The 21,494-nt window shown below is 30.1% G+C and overlaps 2 protein-coding genes across 2 annotated transcripts in view; one reads left to right on the forward strand and one right to left on the reverse strand.

The window, feature by feature from the left end:
* Nucleotides 1–1,879: 1,879 nt before the first annotated feature.
* On the reverse strand, nt 1,880–2,281 carry LOC147802203 (uncharacterized). The gene has a single exon (XM_087153110.1). It carries the CDS (start codon nt 2,279–2,281, stop codon nt 1,880–1,882), a length of 402 nt encoding a protein of 133 aa, XP_087009236.1.
* Nucleotides 2,282–4,615: 2,334 nt separating this feature from the next.
* LOC147802204 (uncharacterized) overlaps nt 4,616–21,494 on the forward strand; it is a 45,498-nt gene continuing 28,619 nt past the window's right edge. The window contains exon 1 of the mRNA XM_087153109.1: nt 4,616–4,965. Within this exon, the coding sequence (XP_087009235.1) occupies nt 4,616–4,965 (350 nt within the window). The remainder of the gene's footprint in view (nt 4,966–21,494) is intronic.

The raw sequence follows: 21,494 nt of genomic DNA on the forward strand, positions 1-21,494 counted from the left end.
AACTGGCGAGCGACTGGCGAAGACATGCAGCTAAAGAACACCAAAAGTTTTGACTTAGTACTATTTTTATTATAAAATTAATGCTTTTAACCGTAAAATTTGTTCTAAATAGAACATTTTAGGTGGAATAAAATTGTCTGATGTTTAGATAAAATAATTTTTTCTAATAAAATTTTAGACCATTACAATTTAAATATTCTCTGAATTTAGGAAGCAATTTTTTGTAAATTATAAATATCTTATCACGAAAAAATTTATACTTACCTTACATAGATAGACATTTGAAACATAGATTTAAAATTCCCTTTCCAATATTTTTTTCTCATACAATATAACATAAACCTCCATTTGATCGAGCTAATTTTACTATGTTTCGTCAGTTTTCATGCATTTTTTTACACCACATTTCCTAAAGTAATTGTTTTTTTTTAATTTCTTAAAATAAGCTGATTTTAGATATTTATCAAATTGTGATAATGGGAACTATTTCTTTATCTTCAACTTATTTTAGCACTAGTTCCGTTTTCTGAATTCGTCCATTCAGTCATTCGTGAACTATGTGTTTTGGCAGTTCAATGCCTGGAATAAATCAAATTGTCACAGGGAAAAAGAAATCGTTCCCATAATACCTATAATGATTGTTAGCTAAAACTCTTATTTTTCTTTAATAACAACCCAGAAAGTTAAAAAAAAAAGGAATACTACATTATACAAAATATACAAAAAAGTATTACTTTTTTTTCCTATATCTGTGCTTCAAGGAAACAGGCGTTCTAAAATATTGCTAAATATTAAAATATTATACTCAAAATGCTTTTAAAGAGATAAAACGACGCATTTGAAGGACAATGGTTAGATGTAAAAATAAATATTAAAAATGGCAAACTAAAATTACAAACGTAAATAACACCATTTCAAAAAAGAAAACTTTCATATTTCAAAATAAACATTGTACTTTGCACATTGCACGAAATTCAATAACATTATAAAAAAATATTCAAGAAGATGAATGTATGGCAAAGATATGATTACGAGAACAAATTATAAACAAAAAATCTTAACAAATAATTAAGAATTTTAAACCCCTATGAAGAAAAACAATTGCTGCCAATCAAGTTAAAATAGGTAATATTACAGGATTGATACATTTCTAATATTTCATAATTATTTTAAAAGTAATTCATTTATATAAGAATTGATTTCTTTCTGATGCATAATATTTTTTGAAATATTAGTAAAACACTAAATTTTAATAATAAATAAAAACATATAAGGTCTTAAAGCTATACATTAACATTATATGTTATATACATACATTTACATAACAATATATTTACATTTATACAAAGCTAAGTAAAATAACAAGGAAAAGCATGTTCTCAAATGTTACCTACTGCGAAACTACGATGAAATAAAATCATGATACTAATAAATCGATTTTTCAAATATTCAGAGAGGGAAATTTAGCAGGAGAGTTAAGTCTTACTAATTTAAGAGCTCGTACATTGGAAAAAAGATGTTAATAAATTGATTAGGAACTTAAGATGATACTAACTATTAGCTTAAAACATTTCTTTTTAAAACTTTTTTTGAAAAAAAGAAAGATAATGTTTAAAATATAAAAATAAGTAGAATTGAAATAGCCACAAAACATTAAATACATAAATAAATGTAATTATTTTTTAAAAGAGAATTAAAAAGTAAATTTTTTTTTTGTTTAAAAAAATAAATGAAGGAAAAACTTTCCAATTTGGTAAATACTAAAAAATTATAAATACTTGAAAAAAATTTAAAAATTACAGCTTCATTCACTGAAAAATTTGCGAGGTAAAAAAACATTAATAATAAAAAAATTTGAAAGTTTTGCGTTTCTCTATAATTACCATTCTTCATCACAAGAATCAGTTTCCTCATCGCAAGATTCTGCTCCTTCAGAATCAGAATTATCTGCTGTGCTAATTATTATGCTGTCTGCCATTAACCCATCTTTTTCCCAATATATGTTTTCGAGGTTTTCGACATGTTGACAATGAGAGCACCATTCGTCAGCTGTCACCCTATTTACAGCATCGTAAAGAAGAGCAGTTAAATTAGCAAGGCTTAAATCTCCTGTTGTATTTCTCACAAATATTTTAACAGTTGCCCAAGCATGTTCTATGGCATTTAAATTGCAATGATATGGAGGAAGGTGTCCCTGATCTTTAATCAGCTTATCAATTGAATAAACCACTTCTTTTGGGCGATTGTTTTCGATAAGGGAAAAAAGTTCAGCCTTCCTCATACCCACATCTCAGTCAATACTGTTTAGTGTCAGCCAATCCACCATAACTGCTTTCGTTGCATATTTTGTGGGTGTTGGATTCTCCACCTTAGCGTGGTAAGGGGCATTGTCCATAACAACTACACTCTCAGGTTGAAGATTTCGGAGTAATTTTTCCAACACCCAGTTTTTGAAATTATCAAAATTCATTTGCCCATGGTAGTCTCCAGTTTGGCTTGAAGCTTTGTAAATTAGCTCCGCACCTGGAGCGAACATTTCGGATGTTCCAGCGTGAACAAAAAATAGTCTGTTCTCAGGGCTATCTGGAAGTAGGATCAGAAAAAGGGGGAGGAGCTTGTATCCTTCACCACGCCTTCTCTTAAGCTGCTCAACTCTGATTAGCCGATGACCATTAGCTGTGGAGTTCTTCTTCCAAGACCGAAATCTTTAGGAAGTCCTTTTATGAGAAATTTGAGTGTTCCACTGTTCTTGTGTAGATTCTCCGTCTGATTCTGTTCTGCGGTCTCAACTGCTGGTGGGGTTGCAGGTGTGGCTACAAGTTCTGTGATGTTGCTAGTAGAAGGAATGTCCATACTTTCTGTAGTTTGAGAAGGAGGATTTTTCTTCTTCCTTTTTCTCTTATTTTTTGGAGGTTCGGTGTCGTCCTCTTTCTGTGGTTCCTTCTCCTGTTCTGGAGTCTTCTTGATAGTATCAGTAGTTTCCAGTTGTTCTTTGGAATTCTCTGCACTAACATCAGGTGTAGGTGAAGGATCAGGCCGCTCTGGCACTGTATCTATTTGAACTGGAGTCATTTCAGGTTCTGAAGACTCGATGGTTAAATCAGTCACTGCAGCAGGCTCTTCCTCTATCATCTGGATGACTGGTGTCGGGGAATGCTTTGGAAGTCTCTAATATTCTTCATAATCTGCAATTTCTCGGCTAAGAATTTCGCTCTGTACAGGTTTTCGAGGTAGTTAGTCGAAGAAGACTTTCGTCGGCGACATTCTGCAATCTCGTCATCGATGTTGATAGCAATTCTTTGGGCGCGCTTGAACTCTGTATCAAAGGACGAAGGTTTCTTATCCAGAAAACTTTGGGCGAATCTCCTTGTTTCATCCTTAATCGCTGTGAGATTCAAATCTGGTTCCCGGTGAGTATGGAAGGTCTCCCTCCGCGGCCGAATCGGTACGTTGACATGGTAGCTCCGAGCTCAGTCGCAACACAACCTCACTCGGTGGAATTCAATGCTCGGATGAAATGGCCCTAATGCAATTAATGCATTTACTCTTTTCTTTGCATTCACTCCTTTTGTGCCCAATCGATCCGCAGTTGGTGCAGGTTTCGTCGTGGTGACAGTACTTTGCAATGTGGCCGAGCCCTTTGGATTGTTGGGTTTCCTCCTTAAAGGAAACAAATACTTATCGAGAAAAAATTATTCAACCATCGATCACAAAAATTATTTCCTTCCCATTAGAGTTTATATTCTGCTACAAAAGTAAATTTTCATTTTTAAAACATTTTTTTTTTTAATATTGACTCTTAATTTTGTAGTTTTCGATCTAAAACATTATATCAAAAAAGGTCCATTCCTTCATTAGTTCATATTAACCAACCTACATTAAAGGAAAAGTAATAATGCAATGACGGATTGATAAAATGAATGTAATGCGGAACAAAAATTAAGAAAATAATAAAATCTGTAAGCCAAGAAAATATTTACAAATACAACATTTCAAAACTAGGGCTTAAGGAATATTTTTTTCATTATTAAAGGTAAATCAAAATATTAGAATTTATGATAGTTTTAAAGTTTTCAATATCATTAAAAAGAATGGAAAAAATACAAATATAATAAACAGTAAAATTCGTTTATAAGTCACCAAAAGTTCTTAACTTCCGTTCTTGGGAAACATGCAATTTTGTTAATACCCGTTACTCCTTAATTATTTTGAATGGAGTTAAAGGGGACGACTTTCCCCCCTTCCTGTCTCTTAATTATGGGCGAGTTCAAGTTAAAAAAAAAAAAAAAAAAACGCCATTCTTAAAAGTCTCTTTATGAAAAGCCACACATTCTACTATACTGTAGGAATTATAGGGTTACCATGAATCGTCTCGTCATTGTCAGAATCGTCAAGCAAAATGAGACCACGCATGGCCATTCGTAGACAAACCATTCTATAACATATACTTATTGCTACAAGAGATGACATCCAGGAGTACGATAAAGGCGTGACGTCAATCGAGTTAAATCTTGTCCTCACATGTTATTTCTTATATACTAACTCTAAAATTTATTTTAAGTTCATGTCCTTTTGTCTCGGTAAGACGTATATTCCGAGTAGAAAGTGTTAAAACATGGAATGTTTCACACCAAAAGAATCCAATTTCTTGAAAATTGCTTATTTGAAAAAAACACCGAATGATAAACATTTAGATGAGTATTTTCTGTTTGATATTTACAACGAAGCTATATATTTGGACTACCCCGATAAACTAAAAGAACTTCTTGAACTTGCCAATGGAATGAAATTGGACTTTCTACAATTATTCAAAAATAAGCCGCGCATGAATGCTGATCTATCTCACATTTCTTTGATATGCAATCCCAAAAATTACATACTGATTACTGATTTTGGTGGAATGAATGAATATAACAGTGACTTGTGTGGATTATATTTACTTTGGGCGGCAGACCGACTGTTAAAGTAAGTTTTCTTTAGCATTATGAATTAGTAAGTTATTTTTATTGCAAATTCGTGCTTTTATTTATTTTAAACTCTTGATAACTCTTGATTTAATGATTAGTTCCATAGATTATTCTTTGAATATATATATATATATATATATATATATATATATATATATATATATATATATATATATATATATATATATATATATATATATATATATATATATATATATATATATATATATATATATATATATATATATATATATATATATATATATGAGCAATTCTACAAATAAACGCCAGTTAGGCGGCCAAAAAAAAAAAATTTTTTTTTGGGAGGCACACTATTTCTACATGAAATTTTTTCTTTGTGACATACTTTAAATGTGACATACTCTTTCTGACATACTCAGATAAATCTGAGCCGTTTATTCAGATAAAACGATTTTTACATAAATATAATATTATTATAATGTCTCTCTAATATGTATTTATAGAGATTTCATACTATAAGATTATATTTTAGTATAAAAAACAAAACTAAAAAAAATTTAAAATCAAATTTCGTAAATTGAAAAAATCGGGAAAAATTCAAAATTGGTATTTTGTCATTTAAAGTATGTCACAAAGAAAAAATTTCATGTTTAATATTTTTTCTTGCTTTTTCAGGGTGTAAAAAAGAAGAAAATTCATGTAGAAATAGCGTGCAAAAAAAAAATTATTTTTGTTGTTTGCCTAATTGCGTTGATTTCTAGAATTGCTCATATCGTCGCTTTTATCGCCGTAAAACTCAAAAAAATCGAAAAATGAGATATTTGGGTCATTTTGTGTAAAAAAAATCACCCTTTTAGAGAAAAAAAGTATTATCTTCATAGTTCAATAAAATTAATTTAGAGAGCAGATAAATCGTTATCGCATTGGCGTGATTAGCACTAGATAGAAATTGCTCTCCTGAAAAATTTGCTTTTTTGAGTTACCACGGTTTAGTTTCAAAGCGACGATATGAGAAATTCTACAAATAAACGCCAATTTTTATACTAAAATATAATCTTATACTATGAAATCTCTATAAATACATTTTAGAAAAACATTATAATAATATTATATTTATGTAAAAATCGTTTTATTTGAATAAACGGCTCAGATTTATCTGACTATGTCAGAAAGAGTATGTCACATTTAAAGTATGTCACAAAGAAAAAATTTCATGTTCACGATTTTTTCTCGCCTTTTTAGAGTGTAAGGAAGAAAAAAATTCATGTAGAAATAGTGTGCCCCCCAAATTTTTTTTAATTTTTTTTTGGCCGCCTAACTGGCGTTTATTTGTAGAATTGCTCATATATATATGATGTTTTGACTTTTTTTTTCATAATTTCATAGCAGATGGCGCCACTGGTACTATTTTGTTTTGTTACTTTTTTCTTCCCTTTTTCAGTTTCAGTTTCGATTTTATTCGCTATGTTGGTAGATGAGTAATATTTTATGTTTGGCAATATGGCCATTGAAATTTCAATTACTCAATTATAATTCAATGAAAAATGTTTCAATGTTATAAATCATGCTCTGATAATCAATCAGAGAAATAAAAGTAAATGTCCGGTAAGATTTTAGAAACTTCTTTGTTGTGCTAAATTGTCATTTTTTCATTTTCCCACATTGTATTAGTTTATATAAATGTAATGATATTCTACTTAATTTTTATGATTTTTCCATTAGATAACTTTATGATTTATTTAAGGTTCATTCCATTTTTTGGTCCTTCGAGACTGGAGCGAAAAAACTGAGCTATTGTTTATAATTGTCGCTTTGATTTCAATTAAGAGAGCTAGATAAAAGTATTTTAGATTGCTCCAGTTAATATTGTTTTTTGATCTTATTTTCGGTCCGTCGATAAATCTTGATTCTATTTTGTAATTATAATGGAAACTTTAAAAAAAAGACGTAGTATTTTGAAAGGTAAAGTAACACGTATAAACAATATTCTGAAACCGAAATTTCTGTCTGGGGAAATAGAAAGAGCGAATAAAATGTATTTTTTTCCGGCTCAAATGAATGAAATATAGGTGGAGGTTAATGAGATTCATACGGAAATTATAATTTCTTGCAAGAATGAGGAAGAGGCAATCAATATGAAAGAATTTGATGATTTGGCATCTAATATTGATACGTTGCGAATTAATATTGCGCGGGAAATGTCGGAATTGAAATCAAAAGTAAACAGTACCTACTAATAATGGCGGCTTTTCTCCAGATAAATCGAAACTGAAACTAACTTGATTCTTGTCTAAAATTGCCCAAATTCGAGTTACCGAGTTTTTATGGAGATTTCAATAATTGGATGTCATTTAAAGAATTATTTCTGAGTTCCATAGATAAAAATCCAGAATTAAAAGAACTTCATAAATTTCAATATTTGTTTGCTAGTTTAAAGGGTACTGCACACAAGCTTATTTCCGGATTTTCGCTCACAGATGAAAATTATAAGCAAGCATGGCAGACTCTAGTTGCGAGATATGATAATAAACGTGAATTAACGTTCGCGCTAATTTCAAAACTATTTCATCTAAAGGCAATTAAATCTAATTCTGCGGCTTCGATATTTGAAATTTCAGAAGCGAGTAATGAAGTTATTCGAATTCTTTCAACTTTAAAGTTAGAAGTTAATCCGATGGTAGATGTTATTTTAATATATTTTATTTTGGGAAAACTAGATGATACACAAAAGCAAAGATGGGAATTATCTTTTACTAATCAATATATTCCAAAATTTTTAGAATTGGATAAATTTCTTGAGCAACAAGCGAAAAGTATTCCAAATCAAACAGAATGCAAGCCAAGGGTTCTTCCTAAAAAGGCTTTTGTAAATGATGTGGTATTAAACAAAACAGAAAATTTATGCAATATTTGCAATGAAATTCATTCGATTGTTAATTGTCCCAATGATAATAAGATGTCTGTTGATGACAGGTGGAGAGTAGTTAAATCTAAAAAGCTGTGTATAAATTGTTAAAGAAAATTTCATGTGGCAAATAAATGCCGTTTTACTAACACCTGTAAGGCACATCAAAGAAAACATCATACTTCATTGCATAGATTTTATTCTAATTCTGAAGAACCTAATGTAAGCAATACAGTTTGCTATTCTAACTCAAATATAGATAATGCCAATTCTGAAAATGTTCCTACAATGAGGGTAAGTATTCAATTTAGCACAACTTGTTTAAATTCTAATTGTGTAGATAGTAATACTCTTTTGTCAACCGCTTTGATAAAGGTAAAAAATGTAGAGGGTAATTTAATTACATGCAGAGCATTGATTGATAATGGCTCCCAGAAATGCATCATAAGTAAAAGGTGTGCAACTTTATTGCAATTAACAGAGACTGTCTCAAATAAAACAATATCTGCTATAAATAATACAATGATTGAGACAAATCTTAATTGAAATTATTTTAGAATTCAAGCCTCATTTTAATGAAAACGAAGAATTTAATTGCACTGCACTAGTTTTAACACAAATCACGAGTGATTTGACAAATTTTAAATTTGACTCTAGTTATTGGCCACACCTTCAAGGATTTAAACTTGCCGATCCTACATTTTTTATTGCAAGCCCAGTTGACATTTTATTGCATATATGTATGTCATTTCATGCATATATGCAGTAAATACATGCATATATGTATTACATTTCATTGCAGATATGTATGCCGAAATGCTATTAGGTCAACTTATTTCTGGAAAAAAGGGTACACCAGTTGCCATAAATTCTCATTTGGGTTGATTAGTGTCAGGAAGAACTTTTTCTGCCGCTAAACACGAAAAGGATGTTGTGAACTGCCACATAGTTGCTACTTTAGAAAGTCAATTGAAAGCTTTTTTGGAACTTGAATCTATTCCCCAAACTGAGTTGAGAACCAAAGATGATGGTGATTGCGAAAGTTTTTATGATAGCACAATCACTCGGATTTCAGGTCGTTACACTGTAAGATTGCCATTTAAGTCTAATAATAATTTTTGCAATTCTACCTCACAAGCTCTTACGAGATTTAACTACCTTGAAACTAAATTAAGTAAAAACAATTCTCTTAAGGAGCAACACTCGAAATTTATGCTAGAGTACCTTCAGTTAGGACAAATGGAACTTGTTCCCCCTGATGAAAGAAATGATGAAGAGAAATCATTTTACCACCCCCATCATTTTGTCATAAAGGAAGATAGTTCGACTACTAAACTAAGAGTAGTCTTTGATGCTTCCTCTAAAGACTCTAATGGAAATTCTCTTAATAGTACACTGTTTTTAGGCCCTCGTTTGCAGCTAGAGCTTTCTTCAATTTTATTGAAATTTAGATATTTCAAGATAGCAATCAGCGGGGACATTGAGAAAATGTACCGCCAAATTCCAATGAAGATTGCGATTTTCAGAGAATTGTTTGGAGATTTAACCCTGATAGCGATTTACAGGTTTACAGATTGCTTGCAGTGACTTATGGGACAGCATGTGCTCCCTTTCTTGCGGTACGAACTTTAAAGCAGTTAGCCAACGATGAAGAAGTTAGTTTTCCGGAGGCTTCAAAGGTATTAAAGGATGAATTTTACGTTGACGATCTACTCTCAGGTGCCGATTCTATTACAGAAGCTAAACAACTTGTGACTGATCTCAATGCACTTCTAGAGAGGATTTAACTTAAGGAAATGGGCTTCCAAAGTTCTTAACAATATTCCTGACCATGCTCTTGCGATTTGAGACATTTCAATGAGGGAAAACCAGTCTCATAAGATTTTAGGACTGTTTTTGAATTTTAAGGAAGATACATTTCGAGTTAAGATTTCACAGCCAGGTGAAATTCTATCAAAAAGAAATCTCCTCTCAGTCATCGCAAAGATTTATGATCCCCTAGGCTTCTTGTCTCCAACCACTATTGTCTTAAAAGTAATGCTACAAATTCTTTGGAAAAATAAGTTGCCTTGGGATGAATCTATTCCTGAAGAAGTAGATAAGACATGGAAAACATTTCATTCGGAAATGGAGCAACTTAGAGACGTAAAAATCAAACTAAGATTAATGCCAGCTGACACTCCAGCTAAATGTATTCAACTCCATGGCTTTTGTGATGTTTCTATTAAAGCATATTCAGCAGTCTTTTATATTCGTTCTGTGCATGACAACGAAATCACTGTCAACATAGTGACTGCTAAAGCAAGGGTAGCTCCATTGAAAGCAATTTCACTGCCACATCTGGAATTATGCGCAGTCCATCTACTATCTAAACTGTTTGATACAATTTCATGATAGATGAATAAATTCTGGGATCAAGTTTTCCTTAGGACTGATTCAGAAATAGTACTTTACTGGATACGATCAGATTCATTAAAAGATCAATTTGTCAGAAATAGAGTAGCCATGATCACATCTTTGACTGAATCAATACCTAATCACGTCTCTGGTCATTCAAATCCTGCCGACTGCACATCTCGAGGAATTTTTCCAAAGAAGCTTATGGACTTGGAACTTTGGTGGCAGGGTCCGGATTGGCTATCTAATGCAAATTCAGCATTCACCGAAGAGGTTAAGCCAAACTCTGTTGATAATTCCAACCATGACACTCTAATACATGCCTCATCAGCTGAAAGTAATTCCATGTAAGAGTTAATTCAAAAATATTCATCATTCAGCAAATTAATAAGAGTGGTTGCTTGGTGTAGAAGATTCATGTTCAACTCGAGAAATTCGGAAAATCGGATTAAGGGTGGTCTTCAAGTTTGTGAACTGGATAATGCTTTTATCGCAATTATTAGAGAAATTCAAATGGTGGAATTCAGTGCTGAAATTAAGTCAATCAAAAATAAAGGCTGTGTTCCAAGAAACTATAAAATCCTAACCCTTTCACCTTTTCTAGACTCTGACACGGTCTTAAGAATTAGTGGGAGACTCAAAAATTCAAATCTGTCACTGTCGGCTAAACATCCTATTCTTTTACCGAGAAGTCATCATTTTGTCAAGTTCATTATAGAATATTATCATAAGCTTTCATTACATTCTGGTATTTCTGTAGTTTTATTTTTAATTCGCCAAACATTTTGGTTTCCAGCTGGGAGAAACACAGTAAGAAAAATCCTCAGAGACTGTATAACTTGTTTAAAGGTAAATGCTGTTTCTTCAAGCCAGCTCATGGCCGATTTGCCTCGTGATCGAGTTATTCAATCCAAACCTTTCCAACGTATTGAGCTGGACTTAGCAGGTCCAATTTCAACCAAACCAAATTTACCTAGATCTAAAGTCACATTAAAGTCGTACATTGCATTTCTCATTTGTTTTGCTACGAAGGCTGTCCACTTGGAACTTGTCTCTGATTTGTCAACAAAAGCCTTCTTAGCATCCTTTCGTCGATTTATTGCTAGACGAGGGTTTCTACCTGATGTATATAGTGATAATGCCACAAATTTTAAAGGAGCCAGTAACTATTTGAAGTCTCTGTACAAAATTGTTCGAGAAAATTCAGTCCAAGATTTTTCTTGCAACCTTCAAATCTCTTGGCACTTTATTCCTCCAGCTACACCTCATTGTGGCGGACTCTGGGAGTCTAATATTAAATCAACCAAGAGACACCTGCTGAAAGTATGCGGCTCAGCTATACTAAATTTCGAAGAACTGGCTACGCTCTTGTGTCAAATTGAGGCTTGCCTCAATTCTCGACCGTTATGTTCATTAACCTCAGAAATAAGTGATCTAGAGGCTCTTACCCCTGGACATTTCATTGTGGGTGCTCCACTTCATTCATTGCCTGAGAGAGACCCATCACCATCCTTGTGTCTCAAGTCTAGATGGTCCTTAATTCAAAAACTTCGTGCTCAATTTTGGATCAAATGGAGTAAAGATTATCTCCAAACTCTACAAGCAAAGTTTAAATGGACTGTTTCTGGCTCAGAGTTTCATGTTGGAGATTTAGTTCTTCTCAAAAATGACAATGTCTCACCTCCATTAAAGTGGACTCTTGCACGAGTTGTGCAGGTATTTCCTGGAAACGATGCTATTATTAGGGTTGTTAAATTAAAAACAGCTCGTGGAGAAATTACCAGGCCTATCTGTAAAATATGTCCATTGATAAAGATATGACATTTCCACCTCCTTGGGTGGCAGGATGTATCGACTTTTTTTTCATAATTTCATAGCAGATGGCGCCACTGGTACTATTAATAGGAAAGATTTTGTTTTGTTATTTTTTTTTCTTCCCTTTTTCAGTTTCAGTCAAGATTTTTTTTCGCTATGTTGGTGATGAATAATATTTTATGTTTGGCAATATGACCATTGAAATTTCAAATACTCATTTATAATTCGATGAAAAATGTTTCAATGTTATCTATAAATCATGCTCTGATAATCAATCAAAGAAATAAAAATAAATGTCCGGTAAGATTTTGAAAACTTCTTTGTTGTGCTAAGTTGTCACTATTTCATTTTCCCACATTGTATTAGTTTCTATAAATTTAATGATATTCTACTTAATTTTTATGATTCTACCATTATATAAGTTTATGATTTATTTGAGGTTCATTCCATATATTATAAGCTTATAATGTTTCCACTTGCCAAACAGGCTGATATATTAAAAAAAAAAGTTCGTGCACTTATCTCGTTGTGTGTGAAACGATTGTTGAGTTCTAAATACTGTTAAGTTACAAATAGCTTTGGCGATAATAATAAGGTAGTATCCAAAATAATAATAATAAATGTGGAAATTTTTGTCGGAAATGTGGATCTTAACTATGTTATTTTTTGACTTGTAAAAATGTTACCACAACAAAGTAAAAACTGCTACACCATCATTATTTTCATATATAGGTTGAAATCCTGGTATTTGCTTCCTGTTCTAATGTATAAATCTCTTTGTTAGAACTTTCTTTACAATTTCTTTAACTTAGATTTGAAATTAACGGTGAGCATAGATAAGAATCTAAACCAAATTTCATTTGACTCTAATTATTAAGGAAAATATTTAATAAAGTTTTTTAAGAAGATTGAAAATAAAATAAATGACAAGAGAATCAGCAGTCGTAGGCATGGAAAAGTAAACAATACCTATGGATGACTCAGGAGGACGCTACCTGGCCAAATTATTAGACGCACTATAAGCTGTAAAAGCTTAATGATCAGGTGATACAATACAGCTTTATTGTTTTTACTCAGCTTTTAGCCAGTCTGCACTTGCTTACGTTCATGTATCGATTGTTTAACAATGCAATGCAATACGTTGAAAATAAATACGAATAAGAAGTATATAAAAAGTCTCCTGAATAAAAACCCATTACATGTATGATTGAATATAAAGGTATTGAATTTAAACTTGTGCAATACACGTAATTATTAAAAAACTACAGTGCGTCTAATAATTTAGTCAATTTATTATGATATATAAATATAAAACCTGATATAAGGAAATATTCTAATTTATACAATAAATCGTCTAATTTATTCAATCCTCGAATTTATACTATATATCGTGGAATTTAACAAATTGATGCATGAAGGTAAACAAATACAAACCGGTTTCAGTTGCGAAAAAACAATGAAGATGTATAGTGTTACCTGATATTTAAGATTTTACATAGTCTTCAGAGAAGACTTTTTGATAAACTGACCCATATTTACGTAACATTAAGAAAGAAACCACGAAGACCTGCGCCTACAACCAACACCTCCTAGACTGTGGCTGTTATACGTCAGCAATGTGGTCGGTGTGAGCTAGAACCACCGGATAAAGGTATGAACATTATTAGTAAAAAATTATATTTGCAAAATAAAAAAAAATTAAAACACTGTCTAATAACAATTAAGGTAAATTAAAGCAACGCAGACTATAAAACTCCTTTAAACCATTTTATTCAAGCATGAACCCTAAAGGCAAATACTAAATTAAACATTAAGTCTGTATTTTGAGGAAAATGTATGAATCTGCATTTAAAATCTATGACTCTGTTATGCCATTCTGCGTCTATTCGTCTCCCAAAATTTGTCTGGGACAATTCTGAAACACGCAACACGAAAAGCAACACGCTTTTGACAGACCGGTTTTACGCACAAAAAGTGGCGTTCGCGTCATCCTAGGGATTATTTTCTGAAGTTCCCGCTGTACCTTAGCATTGCGCGTAATCATTAAAAAGCAATTTAGTTTAAATTCTAAAATTTTTTCATTTCCGCAAACCAGTATATTACTTTGTATATTGCTTAAAGATGTCTATTCATTACTCATAATTTATTTGTTTGTTTATTGAAGTTTTAAAACCAGATATCATTCAGATTACGAGCAATTATATACTATAGTTTCGGTTTTGTTTAGTTTCGGTTTTCAGAACTTGGGTTAATTAAAACCGAAGGAAGGATATTTGCTTATTCAACCGTAGTTATTAGTTTAAAGCGTCTGGTTCTATTATAACTGAAGTATGGATGCTTATATTAGCATTTTTTTATATTTAAAAATTTGATTTAACAGTACGAGTTCAAAACTAAAACCCTTTGAATTTTATAAGTTTACTATTATTGTTTTAAAATCGTTATAATTAAAATGCACATTAATGACACATTTTTTTAAACAATATCTAAGCCATGCAACCGTAATTTTTTTAAATTTTCCGATGAGAATTAAAAATAAAATTTTTTTTCATGAAAATAATTGTTCATAGCATTATTAATTCGATTGTATCTTTCAATGTCCGATCTTTATTAATGCCTTTGCTCGAATAATTATTCAAATTATTATAATATATATATCCCTATCAAAATCTCCCAATTCATCTCTTAATGTCCGCGTAAGACTATCTACCTTGCTAATTAATTGCCCACAATCAAATGCTCTTCATTTTGTTTGGATTTAACAAGGAATAAAGATAAAATAACTCATAATTTATGTAAATATTTAAGCATTGCTGCCTTTATGAATGTTTTTTTTAAAGAAAACAATCATATTTTGCGTTACACGTAAAGGGAAACAGCGAAAATATCATTCAGATTGCTTGACGCTTAAAGAGTTCCAGCGAAATGCTCAGTAATCGTAATGAACTTTTTTTATATAATAAATCATTTTTTTAGCGTCTTTGACAGACAGTCAATTATTTCGGTGATTAAAGAGATGCTCTTCATATTTTTTGAAATTTTAAACTCTTTCCAAAAATCAAAGTAGCGTGCAATTTAAATATCGGTGTAAAACAATGTTTATAAAAGTTAGTAAAATAATTTATTTTAACCAAGTTTAAGTTGAAATTAAAATAATCAAGTGTTGCGTTAAATGCAAAGGAAAACCACGAAAAATTCTTTTAGATAACTGATCAATAATAAGATTACAGCTAAATGTTCATTATCGCAATGAACTATTTTCTTAACCATTAATTTTTTCTATCATCCTTCACAAACAATTTGTCATCCAAATGGATGTTGTGAAATACTTTTCTTATATTTTTAACTTTTAACACGATCCAGAAATCAAAGTAACTTGCAATTTAAATATCAGAGTAAAATCATGTTTATAAAAGCTTTTGTAGCAACCTATATATTATTTAAAATTAAATTAAAATTTAGACAAATCAAATGTTGCGTTAAATGCAAAGGAAAACCACGAAAATGTCTTTTAGATTGCTGAACAATAATTGCATTACAGCTCAATGTTCATTATCGCAATGAATTGTTTTTTTAACCATTGATTTTTTTTATCATCCTTGACAGACAATTTATCATCTTAGTGGATGTTGTGAAACACTTTCTTATATTTTTAACTTTTAACACGACCCATATATCAAAGTACCTTATAATTGAAATAGAGGAGTAAAATCATATTTTGAAAGATTTTTTGAATAAAAATAATTAGAATTTCCATTACACACAAATGAAAACCAAGAAAACGTTTTACTAGCAAACTAATTGTACACTAACAGGCAATAATGAGATTATATCTCAGCAATTATTATCACTTTCCAATTTCTTGTGCTTAATATGAAATATAATGTTTTGACTAGCTTGGAATGTTTACTAAAATGTTCTTTATGTTATTTATTTATTAATTTTTTGTAAATACATGAATTGTGTTTTATTTTATTTGAAATATTTGAATTTCAGAATGATATAAAGAATTAAATTTGAATAACATATTAGTTTTTTTTTTTTTTTAAGTTTAAAATTTACGAATTATAAATCTTTAAAAAAATCTGGAAAAAAAAATGTGTCATAAAATTTGTGAATTGTAGATTTTTCTGGCAAAAAGAGACTGAATGTTATCAATTATTATTAATCATTACAACTTATAAAAATCAAATTAAAAAAGAACAAATTATCTACAGCTGCAATAAACGAGCACCGCAGTTCACTAGAGGGCGTAGATATAGAGTACAAACTAGTGGAGCATCGTTTATACGACGCCGAAGGGACCACCGAAAAACGTCGTATAAACGATAACGTCGTATAATCGATTTTTACTTCTAAAACTGAAACTAACTCTGTTTTCAGTTAATTTTAATGTTTAACGTGTTGATTTACATAAATTTCTAAATTAGACAAAGCAAAACAAACAAATAACCAAAGAAGAAAAATTGCAGTGAGCAATTTGAATGCATGTTACCTTTAATTATATTTTCTTGCTATTAGTCTCTACAATGCTTTGAATAGCAAGTTGAACTGCTTTCTATGATGCAATTTTAGATTTCTAATCACGGCCAAATCTAATGACTGAAGCGCACTTGTGCAATTTGCAGGAAAAAAGAGAGCTTTTACATTTTCCAAAATAATTAGTATCGATGGGTGCGCTGGACATTGGTTGATGAATATCAAAATTTTTCGTTTTTGCCTCTTCATAACATTGTCTAGTTTTTTCAGTCATCTAGTAAAAATTGCGGTCGTCATCCAAGCATTCTTGTTGGCACCCTTTTCTGTATCATTCATGTTGGCAAATTCCGCCCTTTTTTAAAATACACAAGAAAAAATAAAAAATTAAATAAACGTGAACAAAATCTAAAAACCGACGTATAACCGATTCTGTGCGTCGCATAAACGATATATTTTTACATTAAAATGAATAGGAATGATTTGGGACCACACTAAAACGTCGTATAAATGTAAACGTCGTATAAGTGATCGTCGTATAAACGATGCCCCACTGTAGTTACTAGACCAGTGATGTCAACTTTCACCTTGACGTCCGTTGGTCGAGTGATTGATCTTTCTTTGGTTAGCACAATCTGTTGCAATGACAATTTGCTACAGACACAATTCGTTGTAGACAATTCGTTGCGAGCAAAGTTTCCAACTGTTTCGATGAAATATATCGATATACTCTTGCATTGTCGACAAAGAAAAAGAAAAAAAACTGGCTAAATATTTAATTTGTTGTCGCTCAAATATTACGGAATTTCTTCCCTGAGTGGGGAGATTGTGATTTGTTTAGTAGGGGAGAAGAACTATGTGAAATCTTTGCGTAAGACTTAGGACAGTAGAGAACCCTTATTTTACACTTTTTAAATAAATGCCAAAAGATGTAACAAAGGAATTCGCACTTTGAAAGTTTAATTTTTGCAATTTGGAGGGAAAAAAAGTTGGAAAAAGAAATTTCTTTTACCATTTTTTAGAGGTCGAGATTTTCGACCGACAAAGAAAAACACGAAGAATACCTAAAGAATATTCTTCTCAAAATTTTATAAAATAAATAGTAAATTTAATATTTTCATTTTTTAAACGGCCATTACTGTTTTATTTTTCATACGGCGCTACGACCACGGGGTTTTGAATAATTAATGAATATTATGAAATGGTTTATAAATAATAGTAAAACATTGGGGGAAATTTTCAACAAATTTTTTTTAATAAAAAGTGTAAAAAACTTAGTAAGTTTATTAGGGTTTTATAACGATATTTTTAAACAGCTTAGCTGCTTAAATAAAAACATTTTCCTCACAACTTATAAGAATGTCCAAAGCGAATAAAGTAAAACTTTCAAACCTTACCAACAATTTAGTATTTTCTGTAATTTTTAGAAAGGAATTTGAGTAAGTAATGAATCATCTTGCAAAACTCTATATTAAAATTCGTTTTCCTTACTAGCCAAAAATGATTCAATTATAATTAAATTTAATAATTATTAAAAATTACTTTTAAAAAAATGATTTATTTTTTAAGCGTGTGCTAATATTTTCTGATTTTCTTATATAGTTCTAGATCTATTGTGATGTAAGCAAAATGAAAAATTAACAATATAGGCTAGAAAAAAATTTGTATGTCTAGTGAAAGCATATTTTCATAGTTTATAATACGATTTCATATTTCATATATCTTGTGAGGTGTTAAAATTTAATTATTTAACATCTTTGTTTAAAATACAGCTTTTTAGTATTTGGCATGTGTAGCATAAAAAAACGTGTTTAATGAAAAATTTGTGCCTTAATAATTCTTTGAAATTAATCTTAATTTAATGAAATTAAATTGAAAGTAACGCTTTTTAGGATAATATTTTTAATAAGTTTAATCGATATTAATGTAGATAATTTTTATTAGAGTTGAAACAGCACTCATTTTATTCATTGAATTAAAATTAATATATTCAATCGTTTATCTCATTTTTATCATTGATAAATAAATAATAGACTTTTATTTCCAAATTTTTTCTGTAGCAGCACAGAACGAATACAATATTCTATATGTCTTCTTGGAAAGATATATTTATCATATTCTTCTTATTGAATAAATAAAAATTATTATTTATATTAATTTTTTAGATCTTTCAATTATTATAAAGGATAACTGTTCGAGTAGTTGTGTGTATATATAAATAATAAGAAAGTGAATTCTGCTAGGCTCCCTAGTAAGAAACAAATACTTATCAGAAAAAATTTTTCAACAATCAATCACAAGAACCATTTCCTTTCCATTAGAGTTTATATTCTGCTACAAAGGTAAATTTTCACTTTTAAAGCATTTTTTTTTAAATATTGACTCTTAATTATGCAGTTTTCGATCCAAAACATTATATCAAAAAAGGTACATTCTTTCATTAGCTCGTGTTAATCAACCTACACTAAAAGAGAAGTAATGGTGAAATGACGGATTGAAAAAATGAATGTAATTCAGAACAAAAAAATGAAGAAAATAATAATATCTGTAAGTCAAGAAAATATTTACTAATACAACATTTCAAAACTAGGGCAATGGAAACATTTTTTTCATTATTAAAGGTAAATCAAAATATTAGAATTTATGACAGTTTCAAAGTTTTCAATATCATTAAAAAGAAAGGTAAAAATAAAAATATAATAAACAGTAAAATTCGATTATTAGTCACCAAAAGTTCTTAACTTCCCTTCTTGGGAAACATGCAATTTTGTTAACACCTGTTGCTCCTTATTATTTTGAATGGAGTTAAAGGGGACGACTTACCTTCCTATCTCTTAATTATAGGCGAGTTCAAGTTAAAAACCGTCATTCTGAAAAGTCTCCTAATGAAAGGCCACACATTCTATGATACTGTAGGAAGGGTCGACCTGAACTGCGCAAAATTTTCAACCCCCCTCAATCAGTGACATCAATTATCGAACTCTCCTCCTCACCAAAATTCGTCACGGGAGGGGAAAGAAAGTCGGAAGTAGATTTCAAAAGAAATAGTTTAAAAAGGTAGCTACAAAATTGGCTGTTTTTCGCCAAAAGATATTCTTTCTCAATATTCTCTCGTTCCTTTCTTTTTTTTTTAAATTCTTCCGATTGTTAACATAAGCAGGAAATTGATAGACACTTATTTTACTAATTTATAATCAAAGATTTTTTTTTCCAAGCACATATAATAAATAAATAAATATTATATTGAGAAATGTTAAATAAATATGTTTAAATGGGCAGAATTGGACGGATTTATATTAAGATCCTTTTTTATGTGGGAATAGCTGATAAGTTTTGGTTTCATTCGTTTAATTAGAAGACATATTAAAAATGTGAACCTCTAAATATTATTTTTCAATTTTGAGGCTTTCCCCAAAGTGGGAATCAAATATTGTTTCCACCTATTTACTCTAAAATAAGTTTACGGTGAAAGTATTTTTAACAGTTTTTCATTGTAAAGCATATATTGTATAAAAATGTGTAATTTTTAATGGTCAAATACTGAGATTAAAATAATTAAAATGGTATCTTTGCCACATGCGATATTACCATTTTATTTAAATTGAAAAAATATTAAAAATAAGAAAAAACTGTTATTAATTTTTATTTATTTATTTTATTTGTATATTTATTATTATTTTTTTTATAAGATTTAATCCTCGAATGCGTGAATTTTATTAAAAAATGCTGAGAATTTTTGGTTTATAATAATTTGTTCTAAAAGCGAGATAAAACATATTAAAATAGTACCAAAATTGTTAAAAAAAAAGTTCCAAATTTATCGTACTTGTCATGTTTGTGTGCGGTTTTGAAACTTAAATTATCATCTTCACTGTTATATTTTAAAAAATATAAAAAATTACAAAATACAGAATGGTATTAAAAAATTGTGAAAACTTTATCTTCTTCAAAAAATTAAAATAATTAATATTTACTTAAAAAATATCGTTTTAGTTTTCAAGGCAAATGCTTCGATTCAAGTAGAATCAATAGAACCTTAGTTTCTTACTTTAATGTACTTTAACTATTTTTGTTCAAATTTTTTTTTAACTTTAATTTATTTTAACTATTTTTGTTCAAATTTTTCTTTCAATTGCTTTTGTTTTATATGACACTACATTTCAAAAGTCAAAATATCCTATTTTTCCGTTTTTAAACTCGGCAATTTTTTCGTTAATAAATAGTTCTTTTTTTGTTATTTTTCGAAGTTCACTAGCCTCGGCAGTGTTTATTCTAATGTAGGTATCACTTTGTATTAAATTAAGGTTTTTGACAAAAAGAAAGATGTTAGGGTTTGTTGCTCCAAAAAATAAACTAAACCTGCTGTGAAAACTCGCACAAGAATTAGTGGTTCGCCACAGATCAGAAGAGTCAGCTGCCCACATGGAAGGAGGATACGGCGTGTTATCATCTAATTCGATGTAGTTTTTTGTTAAGTAATTGTGTTTGGGGTCCCTCATTTGTTGGTTCAAAAAACAAAAAAAAATGTAAAAATTTAAAATAAAAAATAAAAAAAAAATAAAAAAAACCACCAAAAGGAACCATTAGGAAATATTACCTTGTTGATAATTATATGGATTTAACTGCTGGTAGAATTCAGGATGATGCATCAAAATTTAATTTAATTAAACATTGAAAGAAATGTTAGTATTTGAAAGATATTAGATTTATTTTTTAAAAATTTAATAAATGCATAAGGATTAATTTAAAGTTTGCGGATAGGAACTGTCCTCACTTCATGCTATTTGACAGACTCACTCTTCAGCAGCTCTAAAATTTTTCTAAATATCGATAAGTACATTTATTGTATAGGGATTTCTTCTCTTTCCATATCTCTACAGCCCTTTGCGAACCCTAGCTTGTTTCACAATTCTGTTCCACGCAGGTCCCTGTTTTCATTTCTCTCTCCACCT

Source organism: Parasteatoda tepidariorum, chromosome 10 (assembly GCF_982258835.1).
Source record: "Parasteatoda tepidariorum strain Cologne lab strain chromosome 10, Ptep-v5.0, whole genome shotgun sequence".
NCBI classification, from domain to species: Eukaryota; Metazoa; Arthropoda; class Arachnida; order Araneae; family Theridiidae; genus Parasteatoda; species Parasteatoda tepidariorum.

Coding starts and splice junctions, on each gene's coding strand:
- LOC147802203 (XM_087153110.1), bottom strand. CDS start 2,281: ATGAGGAAGGCTGAACTTTTTTCCCTTATCGAAAACAATCGCCCAAAA.